Source organism: Hyalella azteca, unplaced genomic scaffold (genome assembly GCF_000764305.2).
Source record: "Hyalella azteca isolate HAZT.00-mixed unplaced genomic scaffold, Hazt_2.0.2 contig12222, whole genome shotgun sequence".
Classification (NCBI taxonomy): Eukaryota; Metazoa; Arthropoda; class Malacostraca; order Amphipoda; family Hyalellidae; genus Hyalella; species Hyalella azteca.
The window spans coordinates 194,276-210,833 of NW_025942185.1; the positions used below are offsets into that span (position 1 = coordinate 194,276).

Consider the following 16,558-nt stretch of genomic DNA (forward strand, 5'->3'; position numbering starts at 1 on the left):
AGACACGAAGAAGCAGCAGCCATGATCAGAGAGAAGTATTCTTTACTTGTAACTCTTCAGACAAATTCCACCGTCGCAATAGCGGCCCAACACTTGGTAACTAAAAATCTTACATGCAAATTTAGGAAGTCGCTGTACAGGAAGATAATAAGATTACCACCAGGAATGTGATACGTCAAATAAAGAACCAATGGATCTCCTTCCACATTCACTATTTTAGAAAACTTTAGAACTATCCTAAGATTAGGTTTGTACATAATGAAACGTTACGTCATAACCTGAACTTGGCTACATCAACTCAAAGCTCTTAATGCCAGAAGATGCAACAGTTTCCATCGAATTACATTGTGGCGTATTTAGTATGGGTAAATACAATATAAAATACGTTTTAACATCAATTTAGGGTCATATATATTTATACAGTGAATGAACTCAGCACAATTCAAAGACTATTTACATTAAAATACAGCAACATTTCCAAAAACCTCCGGCTAAACTGTCGGAAAAAGCCGTTAATACATCGGCATCATCATTAGACGCGCGGCGGTAATAACATTAAACAGTACACAGTTGTCTCTACAGTTGAGGCTTCAGAAATTTGCGGTTGAAGGAAGCGGCAGGCACGCCGTAGCTCCCTCGACCCTCCTGAGCAGAGATAGACTGGCCAGAGGAGTGATGCGAGGGCACAGAAGATGGCAACCCTCCTGAGTAGGCAGTGGCTCCACCCACTGAAGTGTTTCCTCCGCTGCTGCTGCTGCCTCGGCCGTCACTAGGCCATCTAATGCGACAACAAACATCATATCAGTATTGTAAATAAACTGGTGTGCCTAAAAGTTACACAAGTCTCCCACACGAAATCTGGCAATATTTGTAAAATATATAACATATTTGATTAATTCCAAGAACTCCGAAGTTTCAAAAGATTATTTGCTCCAAATTCATAACAAATACAATAAAATAACAGGATCCAAGTAAATGCAGGCCCTTTCCAACATCATTTTCGCTCCGTATTCCATCAAATCAAATATTGATGAAACGGATTATAAGTATTTCATGTTTAAATGAATGAGGCTAACCTGGACGACGATGACGATGACACGGAGCCTCGCCAGGTGCTACCGTCATGAGGTGCCGAAAGAAGTGCACCACCAGAACTGCTGCCGTTGGGAGGCGGGTAGGCCTTACTGCTGCCGGAGTAACTGCTCTTGCTGCTACCAGTCCGCCACACGTCCGTGCCGCCGCTGCTGTTACTGCTGCCGCCGTAGCTGCCTTTGCCACTGTTCAGCCACATTCACGTATGTTAACAAAAACGTAAGTATCAAATCAGTTGATTTTTTCATAAGCATGGTAACATGCAGAAATAATGTAAACGGAGAACATCAGTGAAGTAGACATGGCAAGCCATGCCTCCACAAGCAGCTGTTAACAAAAGCAACAATCTAAGAAAAAGCATCTAAAACACACACACGGCGTCACAAACGAAGAGACCTGTACACGCTTCATTGCAGTTATAAAATAGTTAAGTCAAGAAATGTCAAGGATTGTTGACCTCCGTCACTTTGATTTGGTGAAATACGTCAAACTATAAAAAGTTCAAGATTCTCACCGATGATCTCTTGATTAACTTACTGCTTAACTGATTTTTATAACAGGCTTGAGATAAACAATATTTTGTCTTCAATTGTGAGGTGCCTGTAAGCCACTGACTCACCCGTCCCTAGGGATTCTGTTATCCCCAGCCCTAGACAAGGTAGGCGCAGGCGGGGGCAGCGGTGGTGCGATGTAAGAGACGTTGTAGTTGCTGCGAGAGCTGCGACTCTCGGCCGCGTTCGAACCTCGCCGCTCCTCGAAGTAAGCGTCAGATCTGCAAAATCAAGCTCGAATTTAAGAGAAGAAGTAGGAATAAAGTTCATTTTTCATCTGCCTCTCCACACAGTAAAAGACTGATGCTTGGTCCTCTGAAATTGATCTCGAAGAACTAAATTAACAACTGGTAGCTGATTTCTTGCCACTACTTTAACTAAATTAATGCGCATGAATTCTGGAGAGAAACAAAGAACGTGTGAAAACAAAACAAAAAAAGTGAAAGTCGCACATGACGACCTACACACATTCAAGTTCACACGTGAAAGAAGAGGAAGAACGGGACAAAGCATTGCTCCTCGAGTTTTCTAATAGGATACATAATCAAAATTTGAGAGGTTGAGGGTGGACCAAAAATGTGGGCACCAACTAGATTCGCGGCTATGAACACTTGGCTCAAAATAGCCAATCACAATTAGAATAAACAACAGTTTTATTCGATTTGTTCAAAAAATATCAGGAAGTATTTTATTGATAGCTACAATTTACGAACCTCCTGGCGGGAGCAGGTGCGGACGCAGCACCTCCAGAGGGCATCCACCTCAAGTGTTCACTTGAGGTCTTAGTCACGGCCCCTCCAGCAGCACTTCCACCATTAGGATGCCGTTCAAAGCGCCCCTCTGTAGCAGCCCCAGGGGCTCCAGAAGGAGGATGTCGTTCAAAGCGTCCCCCAGCTGCGGCCCCGCCACCAGATGATGGGTGACGCTCAAAACGTCCTCCGCCGACAGCGCCTTCACCTCGGCCACCGTAGTTGTTGTTGGCTTCGTAGCGGTGGCCCTCTGATCGATGGCCAGCGTCGTATCTGCAATTATACAGTCGATCTCTTACTTTTATTTTTTTATGTAATACTTTATACGTATATATATATATATTGTATATACGTTTACGTACTTTATACGTATATATATATAGTTTATACGGTATATTATGTAATATAATACCTGCGTTCATTAAACTTATATCAGTTATTCACCAATGAGTTAAAATCTGCTTGCAAACGCCAGCCAAAATTAAAAAAAATATCCTCTCCATCTGGTAACACCTGTTAGACCAACCTTCTGGAGGTGAGTGGCTGTTGAGGGGGACCAGCATACCGGGGCCTCGAGTCTCCTATCCTGTTGGGGGCGGGACGCTTGCGGTCTTCATAGTGATCGCGGCGGTCCTCAGCAGGACGCTTGAGCGCTCGACGATCATCGAAACGTCCAAGCATCGGCTTCGTCTCCATCCTGGCATGAATTGGGAAATGAAGGCGGCTCGTGGGCTCAGACAATGGCAGCAGCATGGCAACGAGCTACAAATTAGATTATGAGAACATGCAATCACATTGCAGCTGTAACAGGAAAAAAGCACCGTACAACGCACCTGCTGCTTGCACCGTGCACCAGCTTCAGCTGTTGCCGTCGTAGTTCCTCGCGCTCTCTCTCGAGCTTCTCGCGCTCCAGACGCTGTTGCTCACGCTCGAGCCTCAGCAGCTCCTGCTTCTGGCGCTCAATGCGCTCACGCTCCGCTCTCAGCTGCTCTCGCTCTCTGTTTACGTAGTCATCATGAGCACGAGAATCCAAAGTTTAAATTTTACGTTAAAAAAAAAGACTCCATAACAAAGGCACTGTTAATGATACTCGAACAATTGTTTTATTTTGAGGAAAGAAATTTTTTATGATATCATAAAGATGAAATGGGAGATTGACTCAAAAATGTATGCCTTCCCGAGGCTTTTTGAAAGATCTATTTTCAGTTCAATTAACACATGCTCCTGACCTAATTTTCAAAAACCATTTTGTTACACTCAGAAGATTTATTGTGTTGCTGATACCTCGCGAGGCGCTCAGCTTCAGCGCGCTGCCGTCGCTCGATGAGTCGCTGCCGCGTCTCGTCCTCTCGCGCACGCCGCTCGTCCTCGCGTATGAGGCGCTCCCGCACTCGAGACCGCTGCCGCTCGCACTCCTCCACGATCTGCGACACGCACGGGAAAATAAAGTTAATTACGCAACATGAATATGAAATGGCGGTATCTTAGGCCTGTGGAAGAGTTATTTCTGACTGCAATTATTGGTTACAATACAGCTAAGTGACGAGGCTGGTTGCATACACTGCAGGATGCCTTGAGTTAGGTCTAAAGTACGTGATTATGAAGAAGAACAAATAAAACGTTTTGAGCCACAGTACTTAAAATTATACAGATCAAATAATTAACTAGAACTAAATTCTTCTACAGGCTTCATTTGCGATTTGGTTTCTCATGGCTATTTGAACGAAGCATACCTGTGAGATGCCAAGCTGCTGCTTCTCCATGTGTCGCGGCGAAAGTTTGTCAAGAGCTGACGGTGACAAGCGAGATGACAAGCGGCGTGACAGGTTTGCCCTCGGTCCTGCCTCGCGGAAGCCGCCCTCGTTGCCAAAGCGCGGGCCCAGTGCGCGGATGGGACGAGGAGGCCCATAGCGATGGTCCACGACTCGCGGTCTGGAAATGAAATCATACCGAGATATGATAATTAAAAATGTTTATGAAGAAGTCGGAAATACATCGAAACTTTAACTACCGTTGCCCATATCAAGCAATGATTTGCATTTCATACTATTCAAATACCAACTTAAATTCATGTTCCTTGCTGCATACATCCAAAATTATTTTCATACGGCTTTCAAGGAAACAGTGAAAAGAATATGGGTGTGCTGGGAAGAACAGCGAATCATTTAATAGATGCTTCTTAATGATTCACCTGTTGCTATATAATGATTTAAGATAGTCTTGAATGGTGGTTGAATATCTAACATCCAACTCATTGAATTTCTATAAAAAGAATACGAGCGGATAGACTTTTTCAAAGTAGGCTTTGTTGCCTCCATTGTTCGATTTAACTTCTCCTGCCCCATTGAACCTCACAATCTAAAAACCTGAGCAGTTTTACCAGCGTTTATGCCCGCGTCTGCAAGAATTCAACTTGTTTATATGCTGTAATCCACCAAGTTCGATGTCTCAAGCTGCCTCGTGAATTACCATTTAGCCACTGTAGCTTCCACAAGAACTGTACATTGTCAAAGGGTATTCAGCAGAACTCTACTCCAACACCTCGCCTCGGTTGGGCCGACCTTCCATTAATTTAACCTCAGACCACGAAAAAAGAGTTTCCTTCATTTGTGTAACCTATATTTCAAAAGGTTGGTGATATTAAAAACATTTTCATGGATGTACAACTATAGTCATTATCTCTGAATATCGTGGAGCAAACATTACTAATTCATTTTTTGTAGCAGCTACTACACACGTTGTTGGGCGACAGCGCACATTCTCAATTTCTTACCGAGAGCATTGATCAGGTTTCTAAGTTTAGGCTGGAAGAAAGCGACTGATTTCAGATCATGGGCTTCTCTAATTAAAGTGAGGAACATTTGCCACATTGATACTATAATAAGGGTTCATAGAAATAATTTTGATGTCAGGATTTTGTTTCTTACCAGCTAGCGTCGAGAGAATCATCTTTGGCATGTTCCTGATCGGCTATTACCAGGTGGTCTTGAAAGAACTTCTAATAAATTTATTGGCGGCTATCTTCTTATTATTTCCTTACAACTGCAGCCGTTTACTTAAGGCACCTTGTTGATTTATGGCCATGATTTAAATAAAAAATTGTACATTTGAGCTGTCACCTGCCAGGACGGCTGCGGGAATGCTCCCTGCTTCGGTCGAGGGAGGTTCTGCGCTTGTGAGGATCATGGCTGCTGCTGGTGCTGCGTTGTCGGTCGCGAGGTTCATTGCTCCGATGTCGGTCCATAGAAGTGTTCCTCTCACTGGGCTCTCCCTTGGCCTGCACAAACCTAGACTTGTCAAAACCAATGGCTTCCTCATTAAAGCAGAGCACTAATATTCATCGCAAAAAATCCTGGTCAATATGGACGTTCTAGATACATTACTGATCATTGCACTCGTCATACCAATGACAAGAATCTTCAGAGACTACAATACTCACGCGCTCGACTTGTATGATACGACCGCGCAGCTCCGTCTTGTTGAGATTCTTAATGCAGGCGGAGGCCTCTTCTGGACTGTTCATAGTGACGAAACCGTAGCATTTTGAGCCAGGACTCTTGGCTGACATAACGATCTTTGCCGATATGACCTGGATGCGGTAAAAAAAAGATAAGCAAGATAATTGCCTTGACATATGCAAATGATGCTTCATACAAAGATATTTACAGCCGAAATAACGACCTAGATGCAAAGAAATGATCCATTATTGTGTCATGACCATAATATCATTCTGTTTCTCATAAACTCATAAACACGTAAATTATGAGCTTTTCAACATGAAAAAGAAATAATCACATTATAACAATGTTAAATTTTCCTTCGATCGCGAATAGATTTGTTTCGCTCAAATATCTATCTAATGACGCTATCGCGTCATCCCCGTTAGGCAGAAATACAATATTTTACTGACCTTGCCATGCTTGCTGAAGTGAGATTTCACTTCCTGGGCTCGTGTGCTTGACGCCAGTCCGCTCACCCACAGGTTACATCCGCTCTTCTGACCCCCTATGGGAACAACACAAATATTCTTAACATAGCTATGAATTTGAAACTCGTTCCACAGTTCACTGCTTTAGCAGAAACTTTTAACAAATATAGTGAGTTCAAAAATAAGCAACACTTACAAATACTTGTAATTTTCATTCATGAAGAACATTGAAAAATTTTAAGTTAGGTTCAAAATGCACAGACAATCCAATATCTTGATAAAAACGTCCAGCTTAAATCCATGCTCACCAAATCAGAGAACCCACCTTTAGAGTCTTTCGAGTGGTCTGCATTACCGGATTCAGAAGTGCTGTGGGATAATACAGGAGATAGTAAGCACGAGCTAATAAGATTTTACACTTGGCTTAGTATGTTGCTGGACAAAGCAAACTTTAAGCAAGAGCAGAACTCGGTTCAGTTACAATTCATTTTTTGTAATGACAACGTAAGTATTAATTATAAAGACAAACATTTTGAAGCTAATGTCTTCAAAACTCTAACAAACATCAAAAAAGTCATGGGAGTACATCTGACAATTTAATTACTCGGGACATGAATGGAATTTTGATTAGGGTTGGCAGTACAGAGCATGGAATAAACATGTCATGAGGACATATGTTAGGACCAAAGGCTTGACTGAGAAGCAGTGCTTCGGTGTAGGACAGAGACGTTCAGGAGATCAAGTATCACAATGGCAGCAACGCTAGAGCAGATGAGCTAAGATCTTCTCTCAATGTGTCTGCAACGTGCTAGGCTGGCTGAGTTCTATCCACGACGAGATATTTTTCTCTTCAAGACTTGGGTGTGAAGGAAGTAGTAGGCAGACATGAGCCTGGTACCAATGCCCTTTGCTGAGTGTGTATGTATGTGAGTGCTGCTAACTAACAGTGATATTACACCAGCCTTACGACACCTGAGCTGAAGTAAACAAACGGCTCCCTCACTCACCAACACGAGCAAATAACCAACCTCTTCTTCTCTGAACTTTCCATATTTGCGCTAGTATCTTTGTTGGATGAAGGGTCTTCTGTGCTGCCTCCTCCTGCTGCTGATGATTGAGCATGAGAACTTGTGCCGCCACCTCCTTCTCTGCCTTCTGCATTGCTCTCAGCTGCATCTCCTCCTGCTCCTCCACTGCAACTGTTGCCTTTGTTGTTGTCGCTGCTGCTTCTTGTCTTCTTACTGCTGAGTTGGCCACTTGATGAGGAGTCTGCTGAATGTGGTACACCGAGATGTGAATTACGCGCTTCCCGGGGCCACACACTCTACCACCCAGCAGCATGGTCAGCAACCAGCCAGCGGCGTGGCCATCAGATGTGTGAGCGATATGTGCCACAGTAGAGGTTTAGTTGATATTAACCAGGTCATCCTTAAGGGTGGACTTCAATAGTACCTACTAAAGGAAAGAATGACTCAGTTTATAAACAAGCAGACATATCAAGTATCCAGTGGAGTGCAGTATCAAGAGACCCTTCGGTAAAGATGATGGCAAACAGCAGCAGCGAGGGAAGAGGTTGCAGCTTCGAGGTCTCCTTCTAGCCCATCTCTCCTTTCTCACTCATTGCTCAGGTGCAAACTTCCATCCATGATGATAAAACATGTAACTCACCTCAAAGATTATTTTCATGATGCAAAAATGCATAGCAAATTATAACTATGCCTAACAAAAGGCACAAACCAAAATAGCATTTTTGAGATATAAAATGAATGCATTGCTAGTAATATGAGCGGACGAGTATTTTTCTTTAGAAAAGTTCAAGACATTAAGCCACAGAAGATTAGAGCATTCAATGAATCTGAATGAATAATTGAATGTAAATCTCTCCTGATCTCTTTGAAACCTGATGGTTAAATTGCACAGAACATCAGTCGCGTGCCGCGTGTGCTAGATAGTAAGATCATTTTTTGAAATATGAGCAGCAAATATTCCTTCGATTTTATACCATGACGCAGGAAAAGTCTCTAGTCCATTATATTGATTCAGATATAAAATGCGATGCAGGCATAAGCTAAGAACAATTTGCATGTAGCAGCGACGCAGAATGATGGGAGGCAGGTGGCTGAGTGTGAGAGCTGCAAGACGGCGTTTGGAGGCCATGACAGCAGGACACCAATACGATGACATGAATCTTGGGACTAAAGTAGTGCTGGCCAGCTGCTCCAATAATTAGTCTGCTCCAGACTAATCCTTTGATCCACAAGGAAGATGATGCCATACAATATATAATGACAGTCTGTGTATAACTTTAAAGGACAGACTGTTCATGCAACCCTAATTGCATGAATGGTAGAACACAAGTGTATATCTCAGGCATACAAGCTTTAATCACATCATCAGTTCAAAAGCCCTCCAATGAAGAGGAAATACAGATGACTTATTCAAATGCCCACCTTTAAGATCACCAGTGACCCCATCATCCTGAAAAAAAAAAACAAGTTTCAGAAATTTGTTATTTACTTTATACCTCCTGAAATCATAACTATCACTTTTCTTTATGTAATAATCAATGCAGAATGCATTCGTTGATGAACAGAGTAATGCTTCAGAATTGTTCATTGCTAAGGAAATCATGCATGAGCTCTTTATTTTACTAAGTTTAATAGAAATTGAATAGTGATGGATAGTTCAAAACAATCTCTTTCACACTTTGATATCACAAGGAACAAGAAATATATTCAAATAACTTACTTGTCCATGACGAATCGTGGTGCCATCTTCATAGATCATCTCTTCATCCAGCATATTGTCATCATCATCCACCATGAAGTTGATTTCATCTTCAAAGTTGCTTGAGGAAGTAGGAGCCAGAAGGTCTTCATTCCTCTTGCCCAGCAACTCTAGGTCATCACCAGAGTTTGCTGCAACACCACCTTCAGTACTCCCGTCAGCAGCATGGTCGGTGTGGCCATCAAGCTGTGGCTCATCACTGTCCATTATTTGCTTATTTTCAACTTCATTCTCTTCTGGTTTATTCTTATTTGCATCCTCTAAGTTGCTCTTGTCTTCATCTCCTAGTAGGCAATCATCTTCCTTATCTAATGGGCTCTCCTTTTTTTCAGTTGGTGGAAGCTCATCTACAAATTCACGTGAGAAATCATCTCGGCTTTTCATGGGGCTTTCTGAAGTTTCTTTGTGGTGGCTATCATCATAGTCCACCTCATCATCAAAGGGATGAATGCTATTGTCCCCATCATATCTGGAGTCTTCATCATGTCTAGTGTCTTCATCATGTCTACTGTCATCATCGTGTCTAGTGTCTTCATCATCATACTTATGAACATCATCATAATGATGATCATCAGCATCTGAGTGACAGTTTTCACGTTGATTATGCCGAGCATTTATTCCTGCCTCTAGCCCGTCCGTCTCCTCAGAGGCAGGATTTTTACCATCAACAGACAATTTTCTGTGCTCTCCATCAAATGAATCTTCCTCGTCAACTTGATCCATAACTTGCATGTCACCGGCAGACTCCATTAATGAATTTCCTTCCTCTTCATCTGCAAATCAGGGAATAGATTGAAGCAAGTCTTTGAGGCTGCCATATAAACACAAATTTGCTTCAAGCTCAATATATATACCCGCACAAGCAACAATAGTGAATGTACTGAAGTATTGACAAGGTGCAACAATTTTAACACACGCAGACATATTTGGATAAAAGTCCAAAGAAATTCAAATTCTTAGCACTGGTAGTAGAAAGTATGTCCAATTCTGAAATTATCCATACATTAAATTTTAATATATTATTGATACAAATATCGACATTAAATTTACATATAGGTATTAAATTATGAATATTGCTTAACCTGAGCTGGCATTTTTCAAGAAAGGCAAATAATATCACCATGTATGATACTTGCTAAGACCACAATCATATCAGATACTCTTACATGAATTCACAAGCATGGTGGGACTGATGTTTAGTATGATACAATCAACAGCTAATTGGTAATTTATGAAGACATTGGTTCATTGCGTAGCACAAAACTTCGTGGATGTTAAGGGGGCTTTTTTTACAGAAATCCTGTTACAATACACAAAATTTGCACCCCAAAGACCAATCTTCTTCCATGTACTGTCATGTACTGTATGAAAGCTGGACAAAATTTACAAGTAATTTAAAACAAATTTCTTACTTGGCACATAATTTTCTACAGCACTAACTCTTACATTGGCCAGGAGGAACTTGTGCACAAGTCACACCCCTTCAGAATTCATACATTTTTATTACAAATGAAAGGAGCCTGAATCTCACCAGTATCATTATGTTCTTCATTCTGCTGATGACAACCATTGTGGTCCATTGGGTCTGTCTCTTCATTTGATGCAAGACTTGCATCATCTACATATCACAGATTAAAAGAAAATTAGAAATGCAAGCAGTAAAAAATAATGGATAAGTAAAATAAACATTAATTTGGATACTTTTTTGTTGATACCCACATTCTTGAGAAGGCAGATAATTTGTGAAGTAATTTCCTTCAGCAAGAAAAGAACAGCCAAATGAGAATAAAAATTTGTGCAGAAATAAAGAATTAATTTTATCAAATAGTATTTTAGCTCTAATATGAAACTTACCTCCATAATTGGTCTCCATCTGTGCTTTTTGACAATCTTCTTCTTCTAAGGTGCCTTCAAGAGCCTGAAAATGTAAATATGATCATTTTAGAATGAATCATGAAAACAATTTTATAGGCTAAAATTTTATAATTAAATTGAGCACTTCTAAAAATTTCCCTGTTGGACATTATAGTGCAGATTTTTTAGATATATTAATAAATAGTTCTTGCTTTCAATATGAACTGCAAGAGCCTCAACTTCATTGTCAAGATCAGAATCAGACCCATTATAAAGATTGCGAAATCTCCTAATTTTTACTTTAATACTATAGCTTCAAAATCCCATAATTTCAGCAAATTGAAAATCTAATGGCTCCAAATTAATGTATTTTGGCTAGGTAAAATTTTGTATGGCTTCATGGCTTTCAAAAACATTGTTCTAATAAAATTTGAAATTTGGCAGTTCGGTGCCATGAAACTGCCCAAAACTTCCATGCCCATAATGTTTTCATACTTTTTTTAAGCAGTTACCGTAAAATGGGGTAACTTAGACCGGCGGGGTAACTTAGACCACTTTTCGTTTTTTTAACAAAAACCCCCACAACTCAAAAACTATTTGACATAGAAAAATTTTGTCAATGGGCATTAAAGGCCTAATACTGAATAAAGACTATGAGAGGCAGGAGCCAGCAATTTATGGTGAGTGAAGCTAGAGTATAGACCTGTATTTTGCATGTTTCAATTCAAGTTTAATTTAGCTAGTAAAAAAATGGCATCATTTATAATAAATAAAGTGGTCTAAGTTACCCCATTTTACGGTATGTCAGATAGGTAGTGACCAACACTGTTACTAACAACAGTTTGCAGTCTAATAATAACAACAATGAAACAAACTTGGATCTGTGACAGAAATGAATCACTATAACATGTATACAAAATTACTAAAAATGAAATGAAGGCAAAAATTCAATGGAAAACCCACCACTATTGGAAAATTATCTTCCATGGCTTATAAAATAAACAATTCCTACTTACTTATTACTAAGCCTATCTGGAATATCAGACAGAATTTCCCATAAATTGTGGGTGAAAAATCATTTCATGTGTGATTTCTGAAAGTCACAGACAAAACAGAGCTGTTTTTTCTTGAATTCTATTTAAAAAAAGTCAAGAGTCATAGGAACAGTTGAAGTACACCATGAGTACAGGTGAGTTGTATCATTCACTGGTGGCTTTGGTCCATTTTTCCACTTTGCTTACTGAAATATTGGGATCAAAAGTGACATATTAACCACAAATTTCAAATGTTGTGGCTTGATATTGTACCTTTGATGACAATCAAGATATAGGTATAATTCATCTACCAACAATGACAAATAAATTGCACTTTACAGCACCTAACTCCCCACTTGTCAATAAAAACTGTATAATTACAGAATTATGATTTGTAGAGTTCAATTGCCACTCAACTAAAAATATTTTTTGGTTGTGGTAGAAAGTTGTACCTCAGTTTTGTTAACAAAATAGCTTCATTCTTTTGAGACCAGTGACAAAAGTTCTGTGGCAGAGATGGTAGCAGGCAGCCTCCAAAATAATAAATAAATCTACTTTTCAAGCAGGGACCAGAGCTTTCTCACCATTTTTAGAGCCACAAGATTCCTGCTAGATGAATTCCCTCCTGTATAATTCTTAACAAATGTGAACAATCAGGCAGCAGTATTACAAATGTATTGCAAATTTGTCACATTGGAGCTGCAAGATTTCATTAAAAAATGAGAACTCCAATCCTGGTAGTAGGAATCTTGCAGCTCCAAAAAATTGCAGGAAAGCTAAAGCACTGGTCATGGCTTGGATATTCCACACCTTCTGTGACCTCATTAGCAAGCCATTCAGGTTTCAGGGAATTCAGGCAAACCACAGAAGCCACCACTGAATGAAATGAATATAATCCCGCTTGCAGGCCGAACTGGAAAAACAGGATATTATACATATAAATATGCCTATTCAAATTCCATCACATGCATTTTAAGTAAAAATAATTGCCGCTAATTATGCATAAGGTCTAAAATATCATTTTAAACATAAATGAACTCCCATCACCCAATCCAGGAAATAGAATTCTTGAAAACAAAGCAACATCTCCATGAAATAAAAAAATGAGATCAGTACTCGCTGCACTGAGTGACAGAGAGCGCATTTTCTTGTCCATCTGTGAAATGAAGTCATGCACAGAAGGACATGACCAGCACAATAGCGCCTTTTTTCCATAAATGAGAAAATGCACTATAAATGTCATCTATAGCACAAATATCTCGCTGTTTTAGCAATATCAGCCAAGTTTTGAATATCACACTAAATATCATACCACACCAATCCCTTTACAGCATGTAACCACATTAATTACTGAACAAATTAAAATGTCCCACTTTGATCAAAATGTACTTTGTTTGAGCAATGTCAACTGTATGCATGTTTGGTAGGTGGTGGACTGCCCATCATCAGACAACTTGTGCCTGGCCAATTTCCAACAAAATCTGTCATTATACCAGTGTTTAACAACAAATTGAGCATGTAAATGACACATTTATACCATAAAGTCAAAATATAGACTGTTCCATGTAGAAAAATGAGAGAAAAATTCATTTTAACAACAAATACATTACTTTCAAGTTGCGCTACAGCCATTATTGACCAGAAATGAAGACAGGATCGCCATCTTTACCTACCAGTCTCATTGACTTGAATAACCAAGAAAACACTCACTTGCTTCACTTCAGGATTTGAATGCCAAAATTAGGCCATTGCTTCACACTTCACTTTAAGGCAAGGTTCAAGATCTAAATTGAAAAATTAGCAAAGCACACACAGTTCAAATAAAATACTCACATGTGAAATGATGTGATTGCACAGAAAGATCAGAATGCTAGCATTGATGTTTGTTTACATTAGAGGTGACGTCACAGGTGACATAACAAATGACATCCACAAGGCGCAGCTGCGGTAGGTAGTGTAAATATCTAGGCTGTTAGGTTGGGTCTTAATGGGGCTGACAATATATTATTGTTATATCATGGAAGTTATAGTAACTGAAAATCATGTGTATATAAATTTTAAGTTACCGCATCAATACAATGAATATTTATGTTACAAATTTACAACTAATGTTGTCATAACATTTGTAAAACGTTTTGCCCATCATATTTTTCTAAAACTGATTTAAACCTAAATAACAACAAAGCTATTTATTATCAATACAGTCCTGCTGCTTGAGGGCATCTTCAGATTGTTTTGTGTCTGCTTTCATATATAAAGTTTTGGTAACGTCTGTTCAGTATTTTCGAATAAATTTTTTGTTCACTGCAAATTTAAGCAAGCATTGCTGTTTAAATTACAAACTAGGGAAAAATAGAAGAAAACTTGCAACAAAGGCAAAATTAAAAAAAAAATTCCACAAGCTTAATATCACCATTGCATAGTTATGAAAGTACCTATATTCAAAATTTTGTTCAAATCTGTTCAGTACTTTTTGAAGAAATGTCTTGTTCACTGCGAATTTCGGCACATATTGCCATATAACTCACAAATGAACAGAATTAACCAAATTTTCACAAGCTAAAGATCATTGTTATTCCTAATGGATATGTGTACCAAGTTTCATCAAGCTATGTTCATTACTTTCAGAGGCATTTCTTGTTCACTAAGTTTGGAGAGACCAGCCGCAAGTCCAGCTGTAAAATTGTCTGACAGGTAACACACAGCTTGTGCTGGTTTGTGTCTTAAATTTGTTGTTGAGGCTGTAATGTTCAAATATCCATAAAATTTGCATTGAGAAGGAACATAAACATTTTGAAATTGTTAAAATAATAAAAAACATGAATGATTGATAGCCATTATATGACCAAATGCTAATAAAACACATTCTCCTCGTTCATGACCTGAATAAGTTTTTTTATATTTAAAAGTCAACTGTAGCCACTACATCCGAGGGACAGAATCTAACAACGAAACAGATCTATAAACGTATTTTAAATAAATTGAATATCAAAATCAATTTTATCTTGATCAAGTTAAACACTCATCATGCTAGCATGTCAAAAAAAATAAACTTAAAAATTTTTGTTCAAAATTAATTTCAGTTCATACTACCAAACAGTAATGCTCAAGCTCATGTTGTCAATGAGCTCATGTTGGCTGTAGACATCTGCTGCATTTTTAGTTGTGCACTGGAGCGTAGTTTGGTTTTTGGGATTAATCTAATGAATTAATATTTTAAATGAAGTGTCAGTCAGCATTAAAGGGTACATCATTCAGCGGCAGAGACTTGTCACATTCATTTCAACGTGTAAAAATAGTATCAATATATCGTTGACCAAGGAGCTCGAGATAGCAACTTTAAACTATAGAGTAAATATAATGTTAAATGTGTATCGTAGTATGCAAATTATCAAATTGTCTGCTAATTCCAGAAAATTCAAGTCCGGCAGCACCCACGCGGCCGATGTGCGCGCAGTTGAAGTTGGGATCGGCAACGAGGCAAGCTCTGCCAAATTTATTTCCGTGTTTATGAGTGTCAAATGTGAAATAGGTGCATTTACTGGATGATTGAGTTTTTTATGAACGAGCAGAAACTGTTTGTGAGAATATCAGTGATTACTTTTTATTCCTGAAGCTGTTGTGTGAAGTTGTACGTCACTTAGTCAAGATGGGCGCCTCTAAGCCAGCGGCATATCACGGAATGTCCGTTATATTTGAATTATTTGTTCAATCCATTAGTGTTTGATTTGAATTAACTTAGTAAATCAACCAATACAGTGTAATCTCAAGGCGATAATTGTCGTGAGCTAGATCTAGTAGTTTCTGTTCTGCCCTAAAAATAGAATTCTTGTGGAGAATGCTTTGTAATGGCTAGTTGCTACAGATGATCATTTAATCATTGCAAATTGATTTGGCTTCTTTTTAAAGCTAATGCGTGTCAAGTGTGCCTAGGTTGTATGAAAATATTGTCGATTTGAGAATGAATGGGATTGTCAGAAGAGCTGCAGTGCTGTGAAGTTAAATGGTCTATGGTTCCAGTCTAAATACTTTATTCCATATTTGCAGGTATCGTACGGTATTACTAGTAGTAAAAGCTATTCGTTAGAAAAGCATTGAAGAATTGAAGTCCACGTTCGTCTTTCTAGAGCCTCAAAGACCGTAAGTTAAAGAACCTACGAATTTACCCTGTGTCATGTTAATTACCGTCGTCAGCCAGTTTGGAAAACTAGGCCAGTAATCTAGCAGTAGTTAATTACCATTAGAAGTAGGCTTGTATGTAAAAGGTGCCAGTAACCTAGTACTCTAGCAGTAGCTTGCTTCTGTCAGATCCTCAAAAGATCATTTTGTTATTGCTAGCTAATATTGAATAATTGAATCCGTCGGAATCATTTGTGGTCGGCTACATGTGATCGCTCTACCGTTCATTATTGCCCGCTCCGCTCTATGTGCCTTATAAGTTGCTATAAGCTACGTATTCAGTTAGGGTCATGAAACAGACCGATGAGATTAATTAGATTAAATAGAGAAGTAGAGTACGATTGATCTCGTGTATTGAATGTTGCACTCGACTGAAATTAGGCA

At 39.2% G+C, this 16,558-nt stretch overlaps 1 protein-coding gene across 1 annotated transcript; it reads right to left on the bottom strand.

Annotated features, from left to right (window-relative positions):
- Positions 1-24: 24 nt before the first annotated feature.
- On the bottom strand, positions 25-13,875 carry LOC108679170 (scaffold attachment factor B2). The gene is made up of 18 exons (XM_018167766.2): positions 13,829-13,875; positions 10,962-11,025; positions 10,639-10,725; positions 9,069-9,880; positions 8,771-8,798; positions 7,349-7,589; positions 6,646-6,689; positions 6,303-6,397; positions 5,832-5,981; positions 5,512-5,669; positions 4,126-4,324; positions 3,677-3,816; positions 3,226-3,390; positions 2,919-3,089; positions 2,357-2,665; positions 1,712-1,864; positions 1,077-1,277; positions 25-778 (listed from the first exon to the last, which is right to left on the bottom strand). The coding sequence occupies exons 2-18, from the start codon at positions 10,978-10,980 to the stop codon at positions 577-579; spliced, it is 3,174 nt and encodes a 1,057-aa protein (XP_018023255.2). The 5' UTR covers positions 10,981-11,025; positions 13,829-13,875; the 3' UTR covers positions 25-576.
- Between the last annotated feature and the right edge of the window lie 2,683 nt (positions 13,876-16,558).

What these genes read in the sequence shown, in the direction of transcription:
- LOC108679170 (XM_018167766.2), bottom strand. An exon ending in AGCAGCTTGGCATCTCACAG is followed by an intron (nt 3,817 to 4,125) that starts GTATGCTTCGTT and finishes TGCGTGTCGCAG; the next exon opens with ATCGTGGAGGAGTGCGAGCG. An exon ending in GCACCTGCTCCCGCCAGGAG is followed by an intron (nt 1,865 to 2,356) that starts GTTCGTAAATTG and finishes TTGATTTTGCAG; the next exon opens with ATCTGACGCTTACTTCGAGG.